The sequence below is a fragment of the Melanotaenia boesemani genome, chromosome 4 (assembly GCF_017639745.1).
Source record: "Melanotaenia boesemani isolate fMelBoe1 chromosome 4, fMelBoe1.pri, whole genome shotgun sequence".
Lineage (NCBI taxonomy): Eukaryota > Metazoa > Chordata > Actinopteri > Atheriniformes > Melanotaeniidae > Melanotaenia > Melanotaenia boesemani.
This window is the reverse complement of record NC_055685.1, coordinates 1,386,256-1,409,990: the sequence shown is the minus strand read 5'-3', so window position 1 is coordinate 1,409,990 and position 23,735 is coordinate 1,386,256. Positions and strand designations below refer to the sequence as shown.

At 42.6% G+C, this 23,735-nt stretch overlaps 1 protein-coding gene across 1 annotated transcript in view; it reads left to right on the top strand.

Annotated features, from left to right (window-relative positions):
* The first annotated feature begins 1,376 nt into the window (after positions 1 to 1,376).
* The window catches only part of akt3b (v-akt murine thymoma viral oncogene homolog 3b), a 62,755-nt gene continuing 40,396 nt past the window's right edge, over positions 1,377 to 23,735 (top strand). The window contains exons 1-2 of the mRNA XM_041982515.1: positions 1,377 to 1,848; positions 5,036 to 5,486. Of these exons, the coding sequence (XP_041838449.1) occupies positions 5,441 to 5,486 (46 nt within the window). The 5' untranslated portion in view covers positions 1,377 to 1,848; positions 5,036 to 5,440. The remainder of the gene's footprint in view (positions 1,849 to 5,035; positions 5,487 to 23,735) is intronic.

Below are 23,735 nucleotides of genomic sequence, written 5' to 3'. Positions count from 1 at the left end.
CATTTTAATTTATGATTTTATTGTCATGTTTGCTTTTTGTTGCTGTCTTTTACTACTTTGTAATTCTTTCTTTGCACCATCAGTCCTGCTTTAAATGTTTTATGTAATTTGGATTGTCTTGCACATTAAATATGTTATACAAATTAACTTGCCTACGTAGGATTATGTTTCACTATGTTGTGTGATAAACATTTATTAGCTTGCAGGATTATATTAATCAGCTCAGTATATTGTGTGATGCACTTTGGCCTTTTCACATGGTGGAATGTTTCTCATATAACAAAGTAGATATTCAGGCTTAGGACACCCACGCACATGAAACTATTTTAATAACTCCAGAAGATGGTGTGCAAACTCTCTGTGATTCTCCGGTCACACACACAGGTCCAGATAGAAGAGCAGTGGCTGATAAGAAGAAACTCTGACCAACAACAGACGCAAGCCGACCTGGAGTCAGATGTAGGCTGCGGTGAGCCCGCCTCCAAGTCCCGGATCTGCATAAAACCACTGGGGCTCTAGTTAAGTTTCCTTCTTCTCCTGGTGAGCAAAGACACATTTTTGTCTGCTTGCTCGTGAGAACAACCAGAGCTCTGCACCAGCACGTTCCATTTCTGATGTAACCTGAATTGTAATAATACATCTTCTGAATGAAATTTACTGTTTTCTCTCCTGATTATTCCCAAATCAACGAACACGTGAATCCTTGACCAGATAAAGCCCAGGATTCAACACCTAGTACTGCATCTATTTCACTTCGAGCTGTTTATCAAAATAGGAGGACTAAGTGCTCCAAAATCTCAGATTCAGGCACATTTTTTACAATGATTCTTTATGTCATTTCACAAATCAGCAACATAACAAAGTGCAAAATTGACATATGGATGGTATTTAAGACATGTATGTATAGTACAATAAATTAAGAAAAGAAAGGAAGTATGAAAGACCTCTTTCACACTAAATAGAAGTTTAAAACACAACACCAATGTTTCTTAAAGCCAGCTCCAGTCCTCGAGGCCCACAATCCTGCAGGTTTTCCATGTCTCCCTGCTCCAAAACATCCTGACTCAAATTAATGATTAATTGTGCAAAACTTAATTGGCTGTTGGATCCATTTCATTTGAGTCAGGTGTGTTGAAACAGGAAACGCTGAAAACCTGCAGGACAGCGGCCCTCGAGGACCAACTGTAGACACCCCTTCCAGAAGCCTTAAGGCATTTCTTATCCTATCAGACGGACGTTTTATAAAAATTATTCTTAAATGCCAGAAAATTTGGAGAATAATTTACACTTGTGTATGTGAAATTTTTAAATATTATTACACAAAAACTCAACACCTTTGTTTTGACAAGTAAGATGAAATTTAACTTCAATATAATCAAATGCAGGTGCTCCATTCTTTGAACATTAACTAATTATAAATGTTTTTCAAAAGGATTTAACAATACAGCAGCTGTAAATAAAATCTTCCTGGTGTGTCTGCAGGTTGGGTCAACGGTGATATGAAAGCTAAAATTTCCGACAGTCTTTGAAGGCAGTGGGGTCCTCCCAGTCAGATCTGGCTGAAAGTGACGCGCCGACCCGGAGCCGAGCGAGGTTTCCTGGCGGAGCTGTGGAGGCAGCGAGGCTCAGCGGCGTTTCTGCTCGTGCATCTGTCTGCCACCGCCGTTTCTGTCTGGGACACAAAACCTTCCAGCTTCGAGGTTTTGGACACGGCGTCAGTGGCTATGGCTCCATCGCTGTCCTACTGCTGTTTTTGCCTCTGAGGGACGTCACACCGCTGGATGCTCCAGGAGCCATAGAGGTGTGAAGGAAGAGGAAGGGACATCCTTATGAGTCTTCAACTACCAGGTGAAATAAACAGTATGGTGTGATGTAACATGATCTGGCAGGAGATCGGTTGTTGGGTGGTAAGAAGCAGGCTCGGGCTCCTCGTTTTAGAGACATGGGCATCGCGTTTATCTTGAGCCGGACTGGGTGGGAGCGGAGGTTAGCATGCTAGCTAGCTGCCGTTAGTGGACTGTTGCTACGTCATTCACCATTCTGAGAGGGATACGGCGTCGGGATGCTGCGGCTGTTTCCTAAAAGAGTGGAGGGTAAGAATAGTAGCTTTACCGTCCGTCTGGCCCGGTCTGACCCATCTCCATGATGGATGACAACCTCATCCTCTCCTCCCCCTTCCCCCCTCCCATCTTCCTCTATCCCTCGTCCATTAAAAAATACCAGTGTCTCGTCTCTTTCTGAAATTAACCGACAAAACAGCATTGACTGATTTATTTTTCATTTATTTTTCCTTCCTAAAAATATCAGAAATTAATATAATAGCAAATAGCAAACTGCCCATTTTTGGTCAGTTTCCCTGCTGGAGAATGACCGTTAACCAGGTAGCAGAGCTAGTCAAGCATCCAGCTAGCTAGCTGGCTAATATTAGCGCTAACGCCCCCCTCCCCCCCAACATCCTCACCCCAGCTAGCATCCCTGGCTAGCCCGCATCCTGCATCCCACCCATCACAGGCCGGCTTGTCATTAACAACCGTTATAGTGTCGTCTCACACAACCAATTATATGAGGACTTAGAGTTACTAATCGGTTTAAAATAAATAAAAATAGACGTAGCCGGACGGTTATTCTTGTCTGGGCCATTAAAGTATAATAGAGAACGTCAAATGCATTTTGTTATGTAACAGATAATGACACCACACGCCCTTGACAGAAAAGCTGTTGTTTCAGTGTAATTATCTTTCATTTATTGTTTTTAATGTTTGTGAGATGCACGTCATGGGCCATAAACTAGGGACGAGGAGGGAGCTTGACGTACGGAGGAGCTGCAGCTCTGAACCGGCTGATAAACCCGCTGCTCCTGTCCGCCATTGTTTGTGTTGTCATCAGTGGGTGGGGGTGGGGTTATAGGGGGGTCTCACGTTTATTTTTCATCCCTGGCTCTTCATTGATTGCTTATGTGGTGGGTTTGCGTTGAAGGAATGTGTCAGTGATGAATGTCATCATAAGGAATGTCCTGACTACCCACAATGCATTGGAGGGTACAGGAGTTCTAGGCCTGATAGGACTGAAATGCTGCTTTACTGTTTAATTCCTTGTAAAATAAGGAGGATTAGGATTTTTCATGATGACATGATATGCTTAAGTGCTGAATGGGAAAACATTTCCCATGTACAAACTAATCCTTTTTTTTAGCATCATCCAACAATGGAAGCAGAACAAAATGACTTTACTTCAAAACACCGTTAAATTCAAGACGCATTTAAAAACCATTGTGTTGTTTAGCATATTCATATAATCTGAACATACTATTTCTTTATGTTATTCTGTAAGTAGACCCTGACTAAAAGAGTTAAGTTTGAGCTGTGTTTCTTTGCAGTGTGTCACACTTGGCCACAGTAGCACGAGTTTGATGGTTTGGCATGTTTGTGATGGTGATTTCAGCCGTTTTACTTCTGTAGTGAATGCTAGCAGAAAGTGCATCAGCTTTTAAATTGTCTTCTGTCACCGTATGCTGTGCAGACTGACATTAATGTTGAGTATGTAGCTCTTTAAGAGGGTCAGATCACCAGGTACAGTAGCTGTGTGTTGTTAGAAATCCTCACTATAGGCCAGCAGCGAGGCTGCTGCATCTATTCACCGCTTTGTTGTGACTGGATCTGTCCTGCATTTATTTCAACGTGCAGACATGAGGAGTGATGGTTGGTGAACAGTTGCTGGCTGTTAACCAATATATCTTAAATTGTTTTACTAATATTATTTATTATTTAATTTGATGTCCCTTTTAACATAGAGATATCATTGTAAGTTTGGGTTTGCAGCAGAAAAAAAACAGAAAAAAACCCAGAAACAGCTGTTTCACAAGAAATTTATATTAATTTAAAACCTTCAAGCGAAATGAAGTGGTTAAATGTTAGTTGAGTTTCCTATCATTTAAGAACCCACGGAGGTAAATGAAAGAGTTGATAATGAAGAACGAGCTGTTTGGAACAGAAGAAAGGAGAATACAGATGGAGATATCTCAGTGTTCTGGTGGAGGGACACGAGCATACGAGTTTTATGATTACATTTATTTTTGGTGTTTGTTGTATAGGTGGAAGTTAGGAAGTAAAAAGATTAAACAGATTTACAAAAAGTAAAACATAGAAAAGAGAATAAGCTAAAGAAAAATGAAGAGATTTATTTTGTATCCCTCTCTTCAAGCAGCATTTCCTTTATTTGGCTTTGGGATTAAAGGCATTGAATTCATTTATCAAACAACTTGTTTCTGAACTTATTTCTTTTTATTTTTTCCTCTCTAGTGTCATGTAAATATTACTAGTGGAAACTAGGAAGAGGAGAAGATGGTAGAAGCTGGAAACGGGGTGGGAAAGGTCTGCTAAAGTAGGGATGACAGAAAGATTGAGGTGAGAAAGTCACTAGTAAAGAAAAAGTAAGCAAAGGGAACGAGAGACTGATGTAGATAAAGGGAGTCAAAGAAGGAATAGAGGAAAGGGAGAAGCAGGAGAAGGTGGAAAACGAGAGTGAATGGGCTTCGGAAGGAAGGGATGAGGTGAGAAAGAAGGAACTGGTGGAAGGAAAAGGGGGCTGAGTAGAGGGGCTAAAAAAGGAGGAGGAGAGGTGAAAAGCTGGCATCGAAGTAGCTGGGGAAGAAATCAAGAGAAAATTGAAACATTGGTGGACAAAGAAACGATGACGTAGAAGAAGAAACCAGGAACTGACACAAGGAGGGTGGGACGGTAGAAATGGAGGGAGCTGTAAGATTGTGAATGATCTCAGGAAGCATGGAAAATGGGTGAAGGACAGTAAGGGACCATAAAGAAAGAGAGAAGCAAGATGTTTATAAAAAATACTCCATGCTGAGGAAGAGAGGGAGTTGCTGGATAAGTAAGGGAACAAAGGAAGCAGGAAAAGGTAGAGGTTAGGAGTGAAGGAGGCAGAAAGTGTGCTAAGGCTCTAAACAATGACTGCTGTATTTACTGTGTAAAGGAAACCATCCACTGACCTGCCCCCCTTCTCTGCCTCTGTGTCCTTCCAGGCTGACTCTCCCCGGGAGCGCTTGGATATAGAAGAAGAAGAAGAAGAAAAAGTTTAGAAGAACGAGGGTTAGGGACACTGTGAATTGGAGCGTGAGAAGGAAGGAGGGAAGGAAGGGAAGTGAGGAGCAGTAGAAGGGAAGTCAGGTTGGGTGGGCATCGTGGCCGGAGGGAAGAGAAGGTGATAGCTGGAAAGAGAGGGAGAAGGTTCCAGACGGAGAATTCCACATCCCAGCAGCAGGTGGCGAAGTCTGAGGTCAGGTCAGGTTCGAGGGGTCGAGCTGTCAGACTGGTGGCAGCTGACCGAGTTCAGATAAGCCCACCGCTCCACCACCCATCAAACTACTGCTCCTCCACCGTTAACACACTGGGAGAACTGGGAGAACTGGTGTTGAGGAGAAGCCACCATGACCGACCAGAACGTCGTCAAGGAAGGCTGGGTCCAGAAAAGAGGTGAGCTGGTCTTTTTTTTCCCCCAAAGAAACCGGGGCATAAACAAAACAAAGCTGAATTACAGAAAGCTGAATTAAGATCATTTTACAAAAACTAAAGTGTTAGCTGTGTTAGAGCTTTCATCCTTTAGCTGTGTTAGAGCCTTCGTCCTTTAGCTGTGTTAGAGCTTTCATCCTTTAGCTGTGTTAGAGCTTTCATCCTTTAGCTGTGTTAGAGCCTTCGTCCTTTAGCTGTGTTAGAGCCTTCTTCCTTTAGCTGTGTTAGAGCCTTCGTCCTTTAGCTGTGTTAGAGCTTTCATCCTTTAGCTGTGTTAGAGCTTTCATCCTTTAGCTGTGTTAGAGCCTTCGTCCTTTAGCTGTGTTAGAGCCTTCTTCCTTTAGCTGTGTTAGAGCCTTCGTCCTTTAGCTGTGTTAGAGCCTTCGTCCTTTAGCTGTGTTAGAGCCTTCGTCCTTTAGCTCCGTTAGAGCCTTCGTCCTTTAGCCCTGTTAGAGCCTTCGTCCTTTAGCTCCGATAGAGCCTTCGTCCTTTAGCTCCGTAAGAGCCTTCGTCCTTTAGCTCCGTTAGAGCCTTCGTCCTTTAGCTCCGTTAGAGCCTTCGTCCTTTAGCTCCGATAGAGCCTTCGTCCTTTAGCTCCGTAAGAGCCTTTGTCCTTTAGCTCCGTTAGAGCCTTTGTCCTTTAGCTCCGTTAGAGCCTTCGTGCTTAAGCTCCGTTAGAGCCTTTGTCCTTTAGCTCCGATAGAGCCTTCGTCCTTTAGCTCCGTTAGAGCCTTCGTCCTTTAGCTCCGTTAGAGCCTTCGTCCTTTAGCTCCGTTAGAGCCTTTGTCCTTTAGCTCCGATAGAGCCTTCGTCCTTTAGCTCCTTTAGAGCCTTCGTCCTTTAGCCCTGTTAGAGCCTTCGTCCTTTAGCTCCGTTAGAGCCTTCGAGCCTTCGTCCTTTAGCTCCGTTAGAGCCTTCGTCCTTTAGCTCCGTTAGAGCCTTCGTCCTTTAGCTGTGGAACATGTGGGAGCTTCTCTGGAGGAAACTAGTGTCTTTTGTTTAGAAGAAACTTGTCTGGTTAGTGATGCAAACAAGCAGAGCACAATGAATGGAATGAAATTAAATGAAAAATACTTCATTAATCCCTTTTATTAGAGAGTTTTCTATTTTTATGTAGCACTTTTTTTATGTAAGATTTAATTCAGAGAAACCCACAATATTTCTTTGTATAGTAGAATTAACTTGTTAATTCAGGAAAACACCCTATTTATTTTCATCAGAAAAAACAAGGGGAAAATGTGTATATTATTTGTAAAATTACTCCATTAATACAGGATTTTGTTGTGTAATTTGGGTAAAATGATCTCATTAGCTATTTTATATGGAAAAAGAATTAATCTGACTGAAATCAATCTGATGGCAGATCAAGTTATCAGATCAGATGTATTGACGTAGATTTAATACGATCGTAACGCGTTTGACCTGCGCAGGGCCTACAGCTTCAGAAGAAGAAATGTTTGGGATTGTTTCTTTAAACCTTTGGGCCGTTGGACAATAACTGTTAATCTTTCAGTTTCTAACAAGAACGCTGCATCTGCCACGGTCCCGTTTGGTTTCGCTGCCATCGTTGTTCAAGTCTTCCTGGAACTGATGACGTCACTTAACCGCATGTAGTTCAAGCATGCGCAGAAAAACAAAACATGATCGGAATCTGTTTTCCGATCCAATCGAATCAGCTGACATGTTTACATGCCACATTTTTATTCCGACCGGACGTTTGATCCAATTAAAAGTAGCTACGAACTCAGGAAAAACTCAAGTTTTTTTCTAAAAATCGTCTCACTTATTCAGAAAACCAGGAAATTCTTATTTTGGGGGGTAAAATAATCTTGTTACTTCAGAAAAACATAGCTTTTGTTTTTTGTTTTGTAGTAAGTGAATGGTCAGTGGCTCAGGCAGCAGAGCGAATCTTCGGAAGGCTGTGTTCGGATCCTGCTTCATCCAAATGACACCCTCCTTACCTCAGCACGGCGTCTCTGCTGTATGAATGTGTATGATGGTCGGTGCTGGTCTGAGAGGCCGTTGCCACGTTGCCGGTCTGCCCCAGCACAGCTGTAGCTACACACAACTCACCACCACCGAGCATGAATGAATAATAGATTCACTGTAAAACACTCCAGTACTATAGAAGCCCTATCAAAATCTAATCCATTATTTCACACACAGAATCCGTCTGGTGGGATTACATCTTTTCATCACTTATTTATGTAGAATAAAAAATCAAATGTGCAGACTAGAACAACGATGTATTGATTTGTGTTTTCTCTGGTTAAAAACACTATGTAATATTTTAACAACCGTTTTGAAAAGCACCAATGACGTTAAAACAGCATTAAAATTGTTCCAGAGGGACATTTAAAATAAACCTATCTGGGTCTTGAAGCAGGATATGTTTGTCTGAGTGTTGAGTGTCTTCTGTAGAAGGTAGGATAGGGTAGGAGGTAGGGGTAGGAGGTAGTGGCAGGATAGGGTAGGAGGTAGGATAGAGTAGGAGGTAGGGGTAGGATAGGGTAGGAGGTAGGATAGGGTAGGAGGTAGGGGTAGGATAGGGTAGGAGGTAGGATAGAGTAGGAGGTAGGGGTAGGATAGGGTAGGAGGTAGGGGCAGGATAGGGTAGGAGGTAGGATAGAGTAGGAGGTAGGGGTAGGATAGGGTAGGAGGTAGGGGCAGGATAGGGTAGGAGGTAAGGGTAGGAGGTAGGGGTATTGCTGAGCTAGTTTTGTTTACATGCTGAAGTTAAAACTACACCTGGAGGAGCAGTACACCAGCTGTACATCAGCTACAGCATCCTACCAGGGTCAGTTCTGATGGACCGGGGTCAGTTCTGATGGACCGAGGTCAGTTCTGATGGACCGGGGTCAGTTCTGATGGACCAGGGTCAGTTCTGATCGACCACGGTCAGTTCTGATCGACTGGGGTCAGGTCTGATCGAACTGGGTCAGGTCTGATCGACCCGAGTCAGGTCTGATCGACCGGGGTCAGGTCTGATCGACCACGGTCAGTTCTGATCTACCAGGGTCAGGTTGTGAATTGCCCTTTGTAATGGACGGCACTCTGCGTTTACTACCAGTTAAGTCTGATGTTGCACTGCTGGATCTAATAGTTAAGATAAAGGCAGTGGTTCCCAAACTGGGGGGCAGCCCCCCTGGGTGGGGGGGGGCAGAGATATGAATAAATAAATAGCTGTAAATAAAAAGTTTTATTTGGAAGTGCTAGCAAGATATGGACAAATTTGTGAAAGTACCAATCTGCACATGATGAGTTAACCACAAACATTTAAACTACCTAAAAAAAAGACAAAAGATATGAGGAGGCCTGTCTTTGTCTAGGCCTGACCAGGTGATGGTCAGAGGTGGGTGATGAAGACAGGCCACAGTGTGCTGCATGTCTCCAAATATCAGCATCTGAAGGACTGAAGCCAAACAAGTTCCAGCACCGCTGTGGAACTTCTCATCCTGAACACAAAGAAAAATCTGTTGATAAATTCAGAAGTTCAGCAGAGTTGTTTTACTAAAGCACGTCGACTTACCGGAGGAAGATGGCCGTTCCTCACCCTAGCGGAGGGGTTTCTTTCTTTGAGCGTTGCTTTGGAAGCACTGGGCTGCATGTGGTGGTGGAGTTGGAGGGGTTAGACATTATTTTGTCGGTGTGAAGGAGTCCCTGCAGAAACAGTTTGGGAACCACTAATCTAAGGTGATTGTAACGCTGCTCTGCTTGTCTCTGTTTGTTCAGGAGCAAAGACCAGAGATGACAACATGCTCTGCTTCTCGATGAAAATTCACTTTCATCTAACAGCTTAGTTGCTCCATTTAGGAAGTTTTTTAACAGCATGCAAAACAAGTGTAAAAAGTTGGTCTGTTTGTAGCTTTGTTGATGATTAACTGACAGAAGTTGAAGCAGGAATCTTTGTTAAAACCATCTCTGACATTCAGAAGGACGGAGCTGGAGCTGGAAGGCTTGTTTTCTGGGTCCACACCACACAGGATCACATGAATGTTCTGCTAATGGTGCTTTGGAATAACAGCATTGTTTCTTGTTGAAAACACTGTCCCGTCGTGAAAGATGTGTTTTCATCCGGTTCAGCGTGGACTCTGCCGGTTTGAAGAACAGCACCTCCTAACAATGGCTGTTTATCTGCCAGTGGGCTAGCAGAGAGGCTGAGCTTTGCAGAGCTGCACTTAGCTGGTGTGTTCTGTTTCCCACACTGGTTTTATGTAAGTGTGTAGGTTTGTATTCATTGGAGGTGTGTGTTTTTGGTCTGAGCTCATGGCTGTTGGCTGGCAGGCAGGAGGAAGTTTCTGTGTGGCACTAGGAGCATACAGAGGATGACTTAACACTCGGTTCCTTCCTCTGCCGCCCCCACAGACCCACAGTTGTTTACTGCACCTTTGTGTGTTCTTGTAATTCAGTCGTAATAGCCCTCACAAGTTCTCTGCTGTTTGTAGGATTAAAAATACTGCTCCGCTCAGACACACACACATTAAAAACAGCACAGATTATCAGTAAAATGACGTGTTGGTTTGGTTGTGTTGCTCTAACTTTCAAACTTGGCTGAGATGTGAAGCTCCAGATCAGCTCTGTGTGGTCACTCTAAATATCAAGTTTTAATCCTGTTAACATTTCCATAGTGTTCTTTCTTTCTTTCTTTAACCCTTCAAACTCTGCCAGATTACCAGTTCCCCAAGTACTCTGTACTATACTCCCCAAGTATATGACCGTGTCAACAGTTTCTCAGGAACGGTGGTCTATAACTCAGTGGGGTAAATAGTGATGGATAGCTCTTTAGGTGAAGTCTCGACCGTACCTTTAATGTATTTATCAGGTTGGAATCCAGTATGTGGTAAAGTAACCGGAGCCTCATTAGAGGCGACTGTGTAGTACCAGCCAACCAGGTCCTATCAGTTAAAAGAGGTACAGTGTGGGACCGCATCCCGTCGTATTTTATTAGAAAAACTCAGATGTTGACTAATGAGGAAGCAGACATGTAACCACCAATGACTGTTCCTTTACTTGTGTGTTATTTCGCAAGTGTTGGTGTGTGTGGATTATGTTTGTCTTTGTTGTAAACTGCTAATTAGAGGTGCATTTACGCTCAACCAAAAAGTCAGTGTGCTTTTTGGCTTATTATTCTATTTGTTCCCGTAGTATACCCCTGGATTATTCTAAATCTATTCATTGGCAAGCTTGAGCTCTAATGATCTTTTCAATATTCAAATCAAACTAAACACCCGGTTCATTGTTTTGCCAACTGTGTTACGGACAACGTTGTGCTGTCGAAGACATGAAGGAAGCATTTGATAAAGCACTCGGGTCTGTTCATCCAGGCTTTTGTTGTTGTTTGTCTAACTGCTTTGAAAATAAGAATTTTGAACTAAAAATGTACGTTCAGTGAGATATTATCCTCTGTTTTTAACACAAATCCATATTACGGTGAATTTAAAAAGCTACTCAACATTATTATGTAAGTTGTTCCTCATCATTTCAATCACAGTTTAGCCAACTTTTAAAGTCATTTAAAGCACAAGAATCGTGTGTGACAGCTGACGGGACACATTAGGAAAAGAAGAGGAAAACCTTTCTTTGGTTTTCAAATGAAAAGTTATTTTTAACATTCCAACATTTCTTAACATTCCCCATCCCCTCCCACCAATCCCTTCTGTTTATTCTTCCTTCAATCTCTCCTTTTTCCTCTCATTATCTCTTCGTCATTTCTCCCCTTCTCCTCACTCCTTTCAGGGCTCCAGACTAACGTTTCTTACCAGGACCACAGCGGCCCCTAACTTAAATTTTTAGTAACGCAAGCAGAACATTTAGGGACACGCACTGAAATCGCCTTGCAGTCCTTTCAGAGTTAGAACTCAGAATTAAATCCTTAGAGGATGCTTACCATGTCTCCCCAGAAGAACGCACACTAAATGCTATAAGGAAAGCTAAACTTGAATTTAATGAAATAATAGATAAAAAGATGCAGTTCTTGGTGCAAAGACTTCGCTTGGAGAATTTTGAGCATGGAAATAAATCTGGAAGGTTCCTGGCTAATCACATAAAAACAAACAAGGAGAAACAACCATCTCCTCTGTCAGAGATCCAGAAGGAAACATCAGCCACTACCCTGACAAGATAAATAACACTTTCAAAGAATTCTATAAAACATTATATACATCACAACTAACTACAACAGATGACAATATTGATAAATTTCTTAGTAACATTAATCTTCCACAATTAAAACATGAAGATAAAATGGTCTTGGATTCCCCCCTTTCAGTCGGCGAACTCCATGAAGCTCTCCAGCATATGCCCAGCAATAAAGCTCCAGGTCCAGATGGTTACCCAGCAGAATTCTACAAAGAATTCTGGACAACATTGGCACCCACTTTCTACAATATGATATTAGAAATAAAGGAAAAACAAAAAATACCTTCAAATATGAACCTAGCCAATATTACTCTACTAATAAAACCAGGTAAAGACCCGACACTTCCATCCAGTTACCGTCCAATTTCATTAATAAATGTAGATCTCAAAATAATTAGCAAAGCTTTGGCCAGAAGAATAGAAAAAATAACCCCTCTACTAATACATCCTGACCAAACAGGCTTTATTAAAGTTAGACATTCCTCTACTAACATGCGTAGATTAATTAACATCATAGATTATTCTACTCTACATAATCTGGAATCCACAGTAATTTCTTTAGACGCAGAAAAAGCGTTTGACCGAGTAAACTGGAAATTTTTATTTGCAACGTTAAACAAATTTGGGTTTGGGTCATCTTACATAGATTGGATAAAGATATTATATAACAACCCAAATGCATGTGTGAAGACCAATGATCAAACCTCTCCAAGCTTCTGTTTGCAGAGAGGCACCAGACAGGGCTGCCCGCTTTCTCCATCACTCTTTGCTATTTTTATTGAACCCCTAGCTGCGGCCATAAGACAAAATAAAGAGATTAAAGGAATCCATGCCAAAAATATAGAACACAAGATAAGTCTTTATGCTGATGACGTATTACTCTTTCTCCAGAACTCACCGACGTCTCTCCCCCAGACAATCACACTTATTAACACATTCTCATCAATATCTGAATACTCTATTAACTGGTCTAAGACTATTATTATGCCCATCAACTGTGACCTACAAAACATACCCAATACTACAATACAGTCTGGAAATATTAGATATTTAGGCATAAACATTTCCCCCAGGTTATCAGAACTAACAAAGCTAAATTATGTCCAGCTACTTAAAGCAATAGAGGATGATCTCTCACGGTGGAGGCGCTTACCCATATCACTCATGGGGAGGGTTGCCACAGTTAAAATGATGGTTCTATCTAAAGTAAACTACCTGTTTTCAATGATACCCACTAAACCATCCTCCAGTTGGTTTAAGTCACTGGACTCACATATATCTAAATTTTTATGGAAAAATAAGCCATCACGTATCAGCCTAAAAACTTTACAACAGACTAAAGATAGAGGCGGATTGGAGCTACCCGACTTTAATCATGTTTTCTTAGCTAACAAACTGCAATATATCTCCAAATGGCTTAAACCTAGCAGTCTGGATGAACCATGGTTAGATGTAGAGCAAGCATTGTGTGAGGATGTGTTTATCTCTGACCTGCCATTCATCAGCTCAACCATCAAAACACATAAGTGTTTTAAAAGCATCAATATCAGTTCCTCTTTAGTGGCTCGGTGGGATTTTCTAAAAATAACCAAATCCTCACTTTTTCCATGTAAGTTTACACCCCTCTGGAACAACCCTGACATCCTTCAAAACAAAAAGCTTATCAATTTTACTCAATGTAAAAATAAAGGAATAAAACAGTTAGAACATATAATAGAAAATGGAACCTTCTTATCATTTAATATTCTCACTTCACAATATGGAATCAGTAGCAAAACATTTTTAGAATATCACCAGCTTAAATCTATTATATGTAAAAAATATACCATTAATCAATTAAACTTACAGCTACCTATTAGGGTGGCAGAATTCATGAATCTCAATGCCCCAAAGCTATTATCAAAAACATATAGACTATTATCTAAACTAGAAGACTCAATCTGTCTTCCAACTTCAAAATGGGAGGGTGACTTATCCAGTAACTTTAATAAAGATAAATGGTCACAAATATGTTTAAACACCTTTAAAATGACTAAAAATTCAAATATGCAACTAATACAATTCAAAATTCTGGATAGAACTCATTATACAGGACAAAGGATGTTCAGGATGGGTCTGTCACAATCAAACATCTGCACACACTGCAATGAAAACACACCAGATAACTACCTCCATGCCTTGTGGTCCTGCACACCTGTCCACAGGTTCTGGCTTCAGGTATGTGTGGACATGTCAACATGGTTTAAATGTAATATTCCTACAATCCCCGCACTATGTCTACTAGGTGACTTGGGTGACATTAATATGGCAATTAACTCTGCACACATGATACGCACAGCATTATGCATCGCAAAGAAAACTATCCTTGTCAACTGGAAAACCAAAAATAATCTGTGTATTCAGCAGTTTAGGAATCTCTTAGTTGACCACATCAGTAATGAGACAATGTCTGCCTCCTTAAAGATCTATTTAGCTGAATTTCATTCCCTCTGGTCCCCTGTGCTTAGTTCCATCACTTAGTGTAGGTGGAGGACTGTGACCTCGTTGCTATGGGGGTTTGAGAAATGGACGGGAGTGACTGGTGGTTGCGGGTTCTTTGTGGTTGCCCGTGATGCAGGACCGGGCTGCTCTGCGGTGGGGGTGGCTCTGAGTCTGTCCCCGTCGGGGGCTGTGGGGGCCAGCGGTTGGAGTCGCCTCGTGGCGGCTGGTGAGGCCACTGGTGGTGCCTGGGTTGGTGGGCGTCGGTCCTGAGCCGGGTGGCCGGGCTATTCTGGGGCGGGCTGGGCGGGGGTTCTGGGCTCTGGTGCCTGGAGGTGGTCCTCCTCCCTCCGGGGTGGTGGGCTCCGTATGTGCCTGGGGTCTGGGCCTGCCCGGATGTGCTGCCATGGTGTGGGTTGGTGCATGCCCTGTTGTCTGGTTGACACCCTGGGACCCAGGGTATGGCCCGGGGGCAGGGGGGGTGTAGGGGTTTGAAGGAGGGCTGAGTGGGATTCGGGGGATTATAGGGGGAGGTGCTGGGGTGTGAGACAGGGATGCTTGTATGTTGTGTGTGTGTCTACACTGTGGATGTTTGTGTGAATGGGGGGGTATGTTTGTGTGCGTGCGTATGCATGTGTTAGGATGAGTGGGGGTGTGTCTGGGGAGTGAGAGTGGGAGGGTTGGATGCTGTGCGAGTGTTTATATTTTTTGGGTGGGGCTGAGAGGGCATATGTGAGTTATGATGAGTGGGAGTGTGCAAGGAAATAGGTGTGTGCATGTGTTTCTGTGTGTGGTTGGGGCGGGGTTAAGTGCACTTGTGGGGGGGGCTTGGGCGGGCCTGGGGGTGGTGGGCCGTGGGTCTGCCGCTGTCCCCATCCTCTCATTCCCCGTTAGGGGTGTGGGAGGGTGGGAACTTTCTGGGGTGGGTGGCGGCTCACTGGCTGCGGTCCCTGAATGGCCCGGTCGTGGGGGGCGGCCTCTCCTGGCCTGTCTTGCCCTGGGGGGCCTCCTGGGGAGCAGGGGTGCCTAATGCCACTAAAGGCTCATCATCCAGAGGGAAGTTTGCTTCCCTCTGGACGTACATCCCCGGACCCCTCTTACTTCCCGCTCTCTCTGTCTCACACACACACACACGTAGGGAGTTGGGAGGCTTGGGGCCAAGAGGGGTGGAACGGAGGAGACCATTCAGTGTTCTCCTTGGATGCACCCCGTGGCTGCTCGCCTCTCAGTTTTAATTGCACCAAGACACCAAAACACAAGAAACACAACACACAAACAACACCTGGGGGGCATGGCATGCGGTGCATGGCGGGCGGGGCCACTTAGGTGGCCCGGCTCGCGGCTCATTGCAGTCACTGCCCCTCAATTTTAATTGCACACAACACACACTACATTAACAGTCAGGAGCGGGGAGGGAGAGGGTATTGGGGACCTCTTACGCCCCTGCTCCTCCTGTGTGTGGCTGGGGGCCGGGTCCCGGGATGGCTGCGCTGGTGGGCTGCTGGCTCTATGGGGGTTGGGGTCCGCTGTCCGCCTGGGGAGTCCCCCACGGGGCATGGTGGGAGGGTTGTGTGTGGTGTGATTGTGTGGTGGTGAGCGATTGTGGGTGCGGCACGGGGGAGGGTGTGAGTGTGGGGTTATATGGGATGCAGGTTGAAGTAGATGGGCAGTGGGGGGAGGGGACCGATAGCACCCTGGTTCCCGGGGTGTGCGGCTGGAACATCGGGGTGTGTGCTGGCCTACGCCGGGTGGCTGTCTGGGGGGGCCTGGTCCTCCTGGGCATGTTGCGGGCCTTCTGCCTTTGGGGGGTGGGGCGGCCGCCTCTGGGCTCCTGGGGCCCTGGGCCCTTCGCTTGGGCTTCCCTGGGTGGGCCGGTCCCTGGCGGGGCCGGCGGCTGCTGATCTTGGCCCACTGGGGCCTGTGCCCCGGGACCTTGGGGGGCTCTTGCTGGGGCTCTCCTCTGCCGCCCTTCGGGTGGGGCTGGAGTTGTCTTTGTGGTGGGGTGGCATGGGTTGGTGCTCCGGGTCTGCTGCTGAGGGCCCGGCCCAGGCCCTGGTCTGCCTCTGGCCTCCGTGGAGGCGAGGTCGCATTTGCATGATCTGACTCACCACTCTTCATCACTGATCACTCCTTGTTTCTCATGCTCTGCATGCTGACACAGTCACTGAGTTGTCTAGTGGGTTTTTTAATACTAAGCGATAATTATTAAAAAAGGGAAAAAAACAAAAAAAAATTTGTATTTTTCCTGTGAGTTAGTATCTGGTCGCTGTTATGTCTTTTTGATTTGATTTGGTTATTATTTAAAAACTCTTAATGACTGGCAACCCTGTTTTTTTTTTTTTGTTTTTGTTTTTTTTTTTTTTTTTTTTTTTTTTTTTGTGTGTGTGTTTCTGTGTTTCTGCTTTTGTAAAAGTTGTAGAAAATGTTCTGGTGTGTTCATGTACAGGTGTAACAGTTTGTTGTCTGGTGATGGTGTGGATTGAAGAGTCGTTTTCCTTCTGTCTGTGATCTTTTTGTCTCCTTTCTTCTTTCCCTTTTGCTCTTTTTTTTCTATTTTCCATCTTTTTCTGTCCCCTCCGGTCAGGTCCAGCAAGATTACATAGATTCCGTGATTCAAAGTAAATAAATAAATAAATTAATCAGATTATGAAGAGGAGCCTTACCCATAGGCCTCCCCTTGGCAGAGCAAATTTGTTCAGCACGATACAGAAACCAGATTATCATTTTGCTGCTATGATGCTGGACAGGACAAGTTAAAAAAAAAAAAAAAATGAAATCGCCTTGCATAGCAAATATTCTCATTTCCTCTCATTTTCACTGTATTACTGATAAAAACTTGAACATTAAATTCACAAATTACAATGTTTACAATTCACATTTTTTGTGCAGCAGTTGACATAAAAACCTCTTATTGGTCACACTAACAGAAAACAAGTAGACATAGAAGCTGTCAAATCAAATCAGATTTGATTTAATTTGATTTGATTTTCACTTTGTAGTGGAAGCAGAACGTTATCGTTGTCCCCATCATCCCCCACAGGACATGGTAGGACTGGTCCATGTAGTTCCTGGTAATAAACAGCTTCAGGGACTGATGCTCCTCCAGCTGCTGTTCCCACTCCTCAGTAAGAACAGCAGCTATTGGCTGTCCTACAAGTCACTAATTAGCATAATTAGCCTGGTTCATATAGTTGTAATGGATGCTGTTAAAAAGAGGGATGAAAGGCAAACATTAATAAAAAGACAACCTAAAAATGTTTAGAACAGCAAATAAATAAATAAAATACATAATAAATAAAATAATTCTGTCAATAATTTCCTTATTTTTTAGTTAATTTTTAAGTGTATTTTGTTTTTTTTTTATTAGGAGTCTTTAACATGTCACAACATTTTTAAATATTTCCTCCACACTCTTCATTAACAGACGTTACTGTGACGGTAAACCAGCAGGATCCTCCAGCAGCAGCTTCTACGTTTCATTTCCAGCCTGGTCATTAAAAACAGAGCTGAACGTCGTCTGAATGCAGCTGCTGCTGCTGCGAGAAGACCAAGCCTCGTATGAGAGGGTCTGACCAGCACCGCTCCTCGTTGGGAAGATAAACTCTCTTCATTCACCTCCGTCTCCAAAAGTCTCCAATAACACCAGAAAAACTCGCTATAGGGTCTGAAAACTCGCTAAATACAGCCACAAAGTCGCTAAGTTAGCAACTCTGAGGAATAATAAATTCCCCCAAGACCCGCCTCTTTCCACACATTAGCCAATCACAGAGCTCGTTCGTCCCCGCTCACACACACATTGGCTGCAGTCTTCTTCGTTGGTGTTCGTCTGCTTTTCTCGTATTGAAGTTAGTTTGAGGCAAACCAGCAGCTAATCTGTTATTACTGAACTACTGGGCTGAAGAGGGGAGCAGAAGTTTGTTAGCGACTAAATAAATTCATTTATAACTACTACAAGAAAAAGACCGGTAGATGTATCGTCGCCGTTGTAGAGTAGATGAAGAATTCACTCGTACTGTCTCATATTTTAGTCACATAATGTGACTGTTTGGTTGGAGTCTGGAGCTCTGCCTTTCCTTTCACTCCTCCTTTTTAATTATTGAACAATTATTAACATAACAATATATGTGGAGTACCGGGTGGGCCTCTCTGGTACTGCACTACAATGGTTCTAAATATACTTAGATAACAGGAAGTACTCTGTGTCAGTAAGTAACTTTACATCTGAGCAGACAATAACATGTGGAGGTCTCCAAAGTTCCATCCTGGCCTTTTCTGTTTAACATCTACATCGTATGTGTCAAACTGAAGGCCCGCGGGCCACATCCGGCCCAGCATACATTTATATCCAGCCTGCGAGATCATTTCGAATAGATCTATTATTATTATTATTGGTGGCCCGGCAATATGAAGCGTTAATATCACACAAACTACATATCCCTTAGTGCAGCGCTTCAGCTGCCTTGCCGAACACTGAGCTACCTGGGAACATTCCCGCTTAAATCAAATCAGGTTTCTGAAGCTGTAAAGTTATTGCAAAGCTAGCTCCTTACAATGGCGAAGAGAAAGGTTCATTCTGAAAACAGAGCCTTTCCAAAGCGATGGGAGGATGAGTTTATGTTTACTGACATTGCTGATAAACCCATGTGTCTTATTTGTGGAGCTAATGTGGCTCTAATTAAGGAATTTAATCTAAGACAGCACTAGGAGACAAAACATCAGGATAAGATGGAAAACCTGAATCAGAAGAGAAAGTACAAGAGTTAAAGAAGAATCTGACATTTCAACAGACGTTTGTCACCAGAGCAAAATCACAAAGTGAAGCTGCTGTGAAAGCAAGTTTTATCGTGGCTGAGGAGATAAACCAGATCCGCCCGGCCGTTTACTAAGGGCGAGTTTCTGAAGAGCTGCATGGGGAAGGTGTGGGGGTTCTTGTATTCAGACAAGAAACACATGTTGTCATCCGTAACCTGAGTGGAAATATGGTGGCTGATCGGGTTTGTGGGAGGGCCACTGACCTAAAACTACAACTGAGTCAAAGAAGCAAAGACTTTATCACATACTCTCGTTCTGTGGGTGAGAGTACTGACATGACGGATGCTGCACAGCTGGCCATCTTCAACCGTGGAGTGGACTCCAATTTGCGTTACAGAGGAGACATTGGACATTAAATCGGTGCAGACAACAGTAGAAGGGACTTTTGAAAATGTATGTCAAAGTGTAACTGACATGAAACTGCCCTGGGACAAACTGAAAAGAATGGAGTCGTGGGGAGGATGCGAGTAAAGATGCAGGAGGAGATGGTGAGTTAACAGCATACCACGGCATCACACACCGAGATGTGCTGAAGTTTAAAAATGGAGCGTATAATGAGCACAGTAGCAAACGGTAAGCTTTACCCGAGCTGGAGGCTTAAATCACTGGCAATTTCAGTCTTTTATGTGGGAAATAGATTCAGTTTGCCGACATTCCTTACAGAGCTGCGTTGGCAGAGTCGGGGAAAGCTCTCAACAAAGTTTTTGAGCTCAGCAAGGAGATCTGTCAGATCACGGACAGCAAAGGAAAAGACTCCACGATTTTGTGAGTTGGCGTTTCTGGCTGATGAAACAGCTCATCTTAACGTCTTAAACCTTCAGCTCCAGGGAATGACTGCATTATCACTGACGTGTACGATGTGGTAAGTGAAGCTGCTCTTATGGGAGACACAAATGCACCTTGCCTCACTTTCCCTGCTGCTGTTGAACCGAGTCGGAGCAACGGTGTTCCCAAATGCGCACTTTGCTGGTAAACTGAGCATACTTGCGCACTGAGTTCACACAGCGCTTTGGTGACTTTGAAGCACAAAGAAAGAATTTCGAACTGCTTCGCAACTCATTAACGTGGAAACTGTACAGATTCAGATGGAGGGGACTGAGCGGCAGCGTAATAGGACACTAAAGGCAAAGTACGACACTGCAGGCCCCGCACAGTTAATTCACTCCATTCCTGAAGCAATTCCCTGCTCCGTCTACATGTGGCTCGAACCTTGTGCATGTTTGGTAGCACATATCTGTGTGAGAAGCTGTTCTCAGTGATGAAGAATCCAGAATCCCGTTTTTCAGGATCACCAAATCCAGATTTCCAGCATGTAAATCAATGTGGGCTTCCAGCTTTGTGAAGAACAACAGAATAGCCGGTATGGGGTCACTTTTAGTGATTTTTATCGTAAGACAACACACAGAAACCATAAACATCCACTTCTTTGTATAACCGTATGACTTCCCATCGGAGCCACAACAAATAGAAAACTGCTCCATTAACAACTACATTGTGGACATTAGGGCTGCAACGATTAGTCGACGTTGTCGACAATAGTCGACAATAAAAATAGTCGACAATGAATTTAGCCGTCGACTATTGTCAGCAACAAAACAAAAAAAAACTACAGAGTGAGACATCGTCTTCTAATGCTATCTCTGCTGAGAGTTTCACAATACACATGCGCAGAGAGGGAAAAAATACAGAGTGAGACATCGTCTTTTTTTATCTGAGAGTTGCACATGCGCAATAAAGTCTGCCACGGGAAAAATATGGTGGCGGACCAGGGAGGAAACCCGCGGCGTTAAAAGTCTGGGATAACTTCACATTAAACTTACAAAATAAATTAAATACAGATGAGATCTGTAAAGCGGACCTTGTGTACCACGGAAGTACATCTGCAATGCTCAAACACTTAAAGAGGAGGCACGTCGGACTTAACAACCTTATGCAAGATTTCAAAGCTGAAAGTGAAATAAGATCCATTTAATAATCATGAGATACATAATCCGATTGGTCGACTAGTCTTTTTAATAGTCGGTGACTAATCGACCATCAGAATAGTCATTAGTTGCAGCCCTAGTGGACATTGTGGAAACGTCTTCACGAAGACGCAACGTCCCTCTCTGTGACAACGTTAATGATGCACCGGAGCCCCGTGGCGAGGAAGCGAACCAACCTCCGGCTTTCTGTCAGAATGAGGGACGGACTGGACGTCTAGTAAGGTGCAGGTGTTCAACGTTGTTCCTGACAGCTCCTGTTCTGATTATGCAACGCTGACAGACAGATAAATCAATTATTTTATGTGTGGTTGTTATTGAATTTGTTTCGGGCTTTATTTCATTGGGACGAGTTGAGGTTATGTTTTCATTGTTGCTGTATTATGCTGACAGGATTAGTAGGAGCCTATGCTACTTCATCTACTCTATCTCAGTAACTGTAAACAAGCTAGGTGCAACATATAAATATTAGCATATGCACCGACTAAAAGGATACTATTGTTTGTTCAAATCTGAGGTTTTACTGCAGTTTCCTCTTGAAATCCGCCTTGTAATCCTACCTACTGGGATTAGGATAATCCCGTTTTCTTGAATCAAAGTTATCCAGAAATTACTCAAAAGTTTTAGACAACACAAACTGAGGGTTTTATTTGGATAACAACCGGACTGGATTTCGTAATCCTTCTATCCCTTTTTGAACAACCCATTTTCAAGATTTGATCCAGTCCGATAACTGAAATCCAATCGGATTACGTTGGAACAACCGGCCCAAGTTGATTATCTGTGGAGCCAAAGAGAAGCGATTAATGAAGGAATATATTTAAGAAAGTTATGTTAATCATGTAGGAAAGTCTAGTTAGGGTGTTTTCAGTGTATCGATTATTTTGATGATATTCATGATTTATGAAGCCTAATTACTAATTATTCACACTTTCAATGATGTATTCATCATGTCATTTCTATCTAATAGCAACAGTGAATTAATAGTTTAAGATCAGTTATTTCCAGTTATGTATCACTTAAATCATGCATTTTTTGTAATTACGACCTCATTACACTTATTTATATATTTTTATATATATATACTTATTTATATATTTCATCACGCAGTTTATGTGGAATATCAATTTAATCAAGTTAATGTGTCTAAACCAGCTTCGCTAAAAAAGCATGAATACGATGATAAACCTGCTAAAATGTCAGCTGTGTCCTTCCCTGTCAACCGTGTTACACCTGACGGGTGACGCTGCTGACGTTTCCTCCATGTTTCCATCTTCGTTCTTGCTGCAGGTGTCACCACGTGACCACGATTGACTCACATTTCTCTGTGCTTTCTTTACATTTTTGTCATTACAACATGTAAAGTAAGTACAGAAGAACTTATTGAAAACCAGCTCATGTGCTCCGTGTGTAGACAAGCATGTAGATGAAATGTTGACGAGGAGGAGGTGAAACTTTCCACACTGTCTCCAGAGCTCCCACCACAAAGCATGTCCCTCCAGCAATGTAAGTCATGTGGCTTTGGAGTAAACCATTGCTGATTTATAGGGTTTAATCAGTGAGTCACACAGCTGACAGCGACTTTTCAGATACACAAAAAGATTTTATATAGATCTGAAATCAGCTTTATTGTGTTTTAATAATTGTTTTTTAACAATTAACACTGAAATAATATGTAAAAATATTTATTCTATTGTTAAGTTTTAAGAGCAAACTTGACATTTAAATAATGTCAAGTACACCCCACGTACCTGAAATGTGCCCTAAATGTAGAATTTGTTTTTATGTCCATTAATATGCATTGTCCCTTTTAAATAAATAACTAAAATAAAAAATCTACAGCATTCGAGCCACGACCCCCAAGAAAACATACGTCGTTGCTCCCGACCCAGACCCCTGCGCGACAACCTGGTGATTAAAAGTCTGACATATCAAAGAGCTCATCCTGCAGCATCCTCTAAATGTAAGACTGGAAAACTCAGAATCTTCCTAAATGAGGAGCATAAAGTGGTTTTTGGTGGTTCACTGGTGCAACAAGACATTATTATAAGCTTCTGATAATAATGTCAGATTCAGATATTTAATGTGGCATGTGTACTTACCTTGTTGTCTGTGGTAATATATTAAAATATTAGGGCACAAATTTAAAATATTCACTGATGGTTAGTTTTTACAGCCCTGGTAGAAATCCCAAGTTTAATAATAATAATAATAATAATAATAATAATAATAATAAATAAATCTAGACTTTATAATATATCATTTTTTTTACAATTTTCTTGCAACCCCCTGAAAAGATTTTGCGACCTCCAGTTTGAGAATTTCTGATTTACAGAAGTTAAGTAAAAGTGTATATACACAGACAAAAATATACTCTAGTAAAAGTACCACATTAACCTTTTTTACTGTAGTAGATGTAAGTTCTTGCTTTTAAATATACTTAAGGCATTAAAAGTGAAAGTACATACTGAATGTATTTGCTAGTTCAGTCTAGTATTTATATTTTAACACATCAGTAGAATGGGCTGTTCCATTTTAATTAATGATACAGATATTACACTGGAAACAATCTCATTTCAGTACTTGTTTATTTGACAATGACAGAGCATATAAAAAAAAACAAAGCAACACTCGACCATATGCCAGATTTAATTTCCATCTATTCTTCCTGGACAGATCTTACAAAGATTCCCACAGAGATGAAACCACTAAATCACCAGGAAAAAACCACACAAGAAGAAGAAGAAAAAAAACAAGAGACTACATATCCATCCATCTAAAAATCTTGAAATTTTAATCAGTA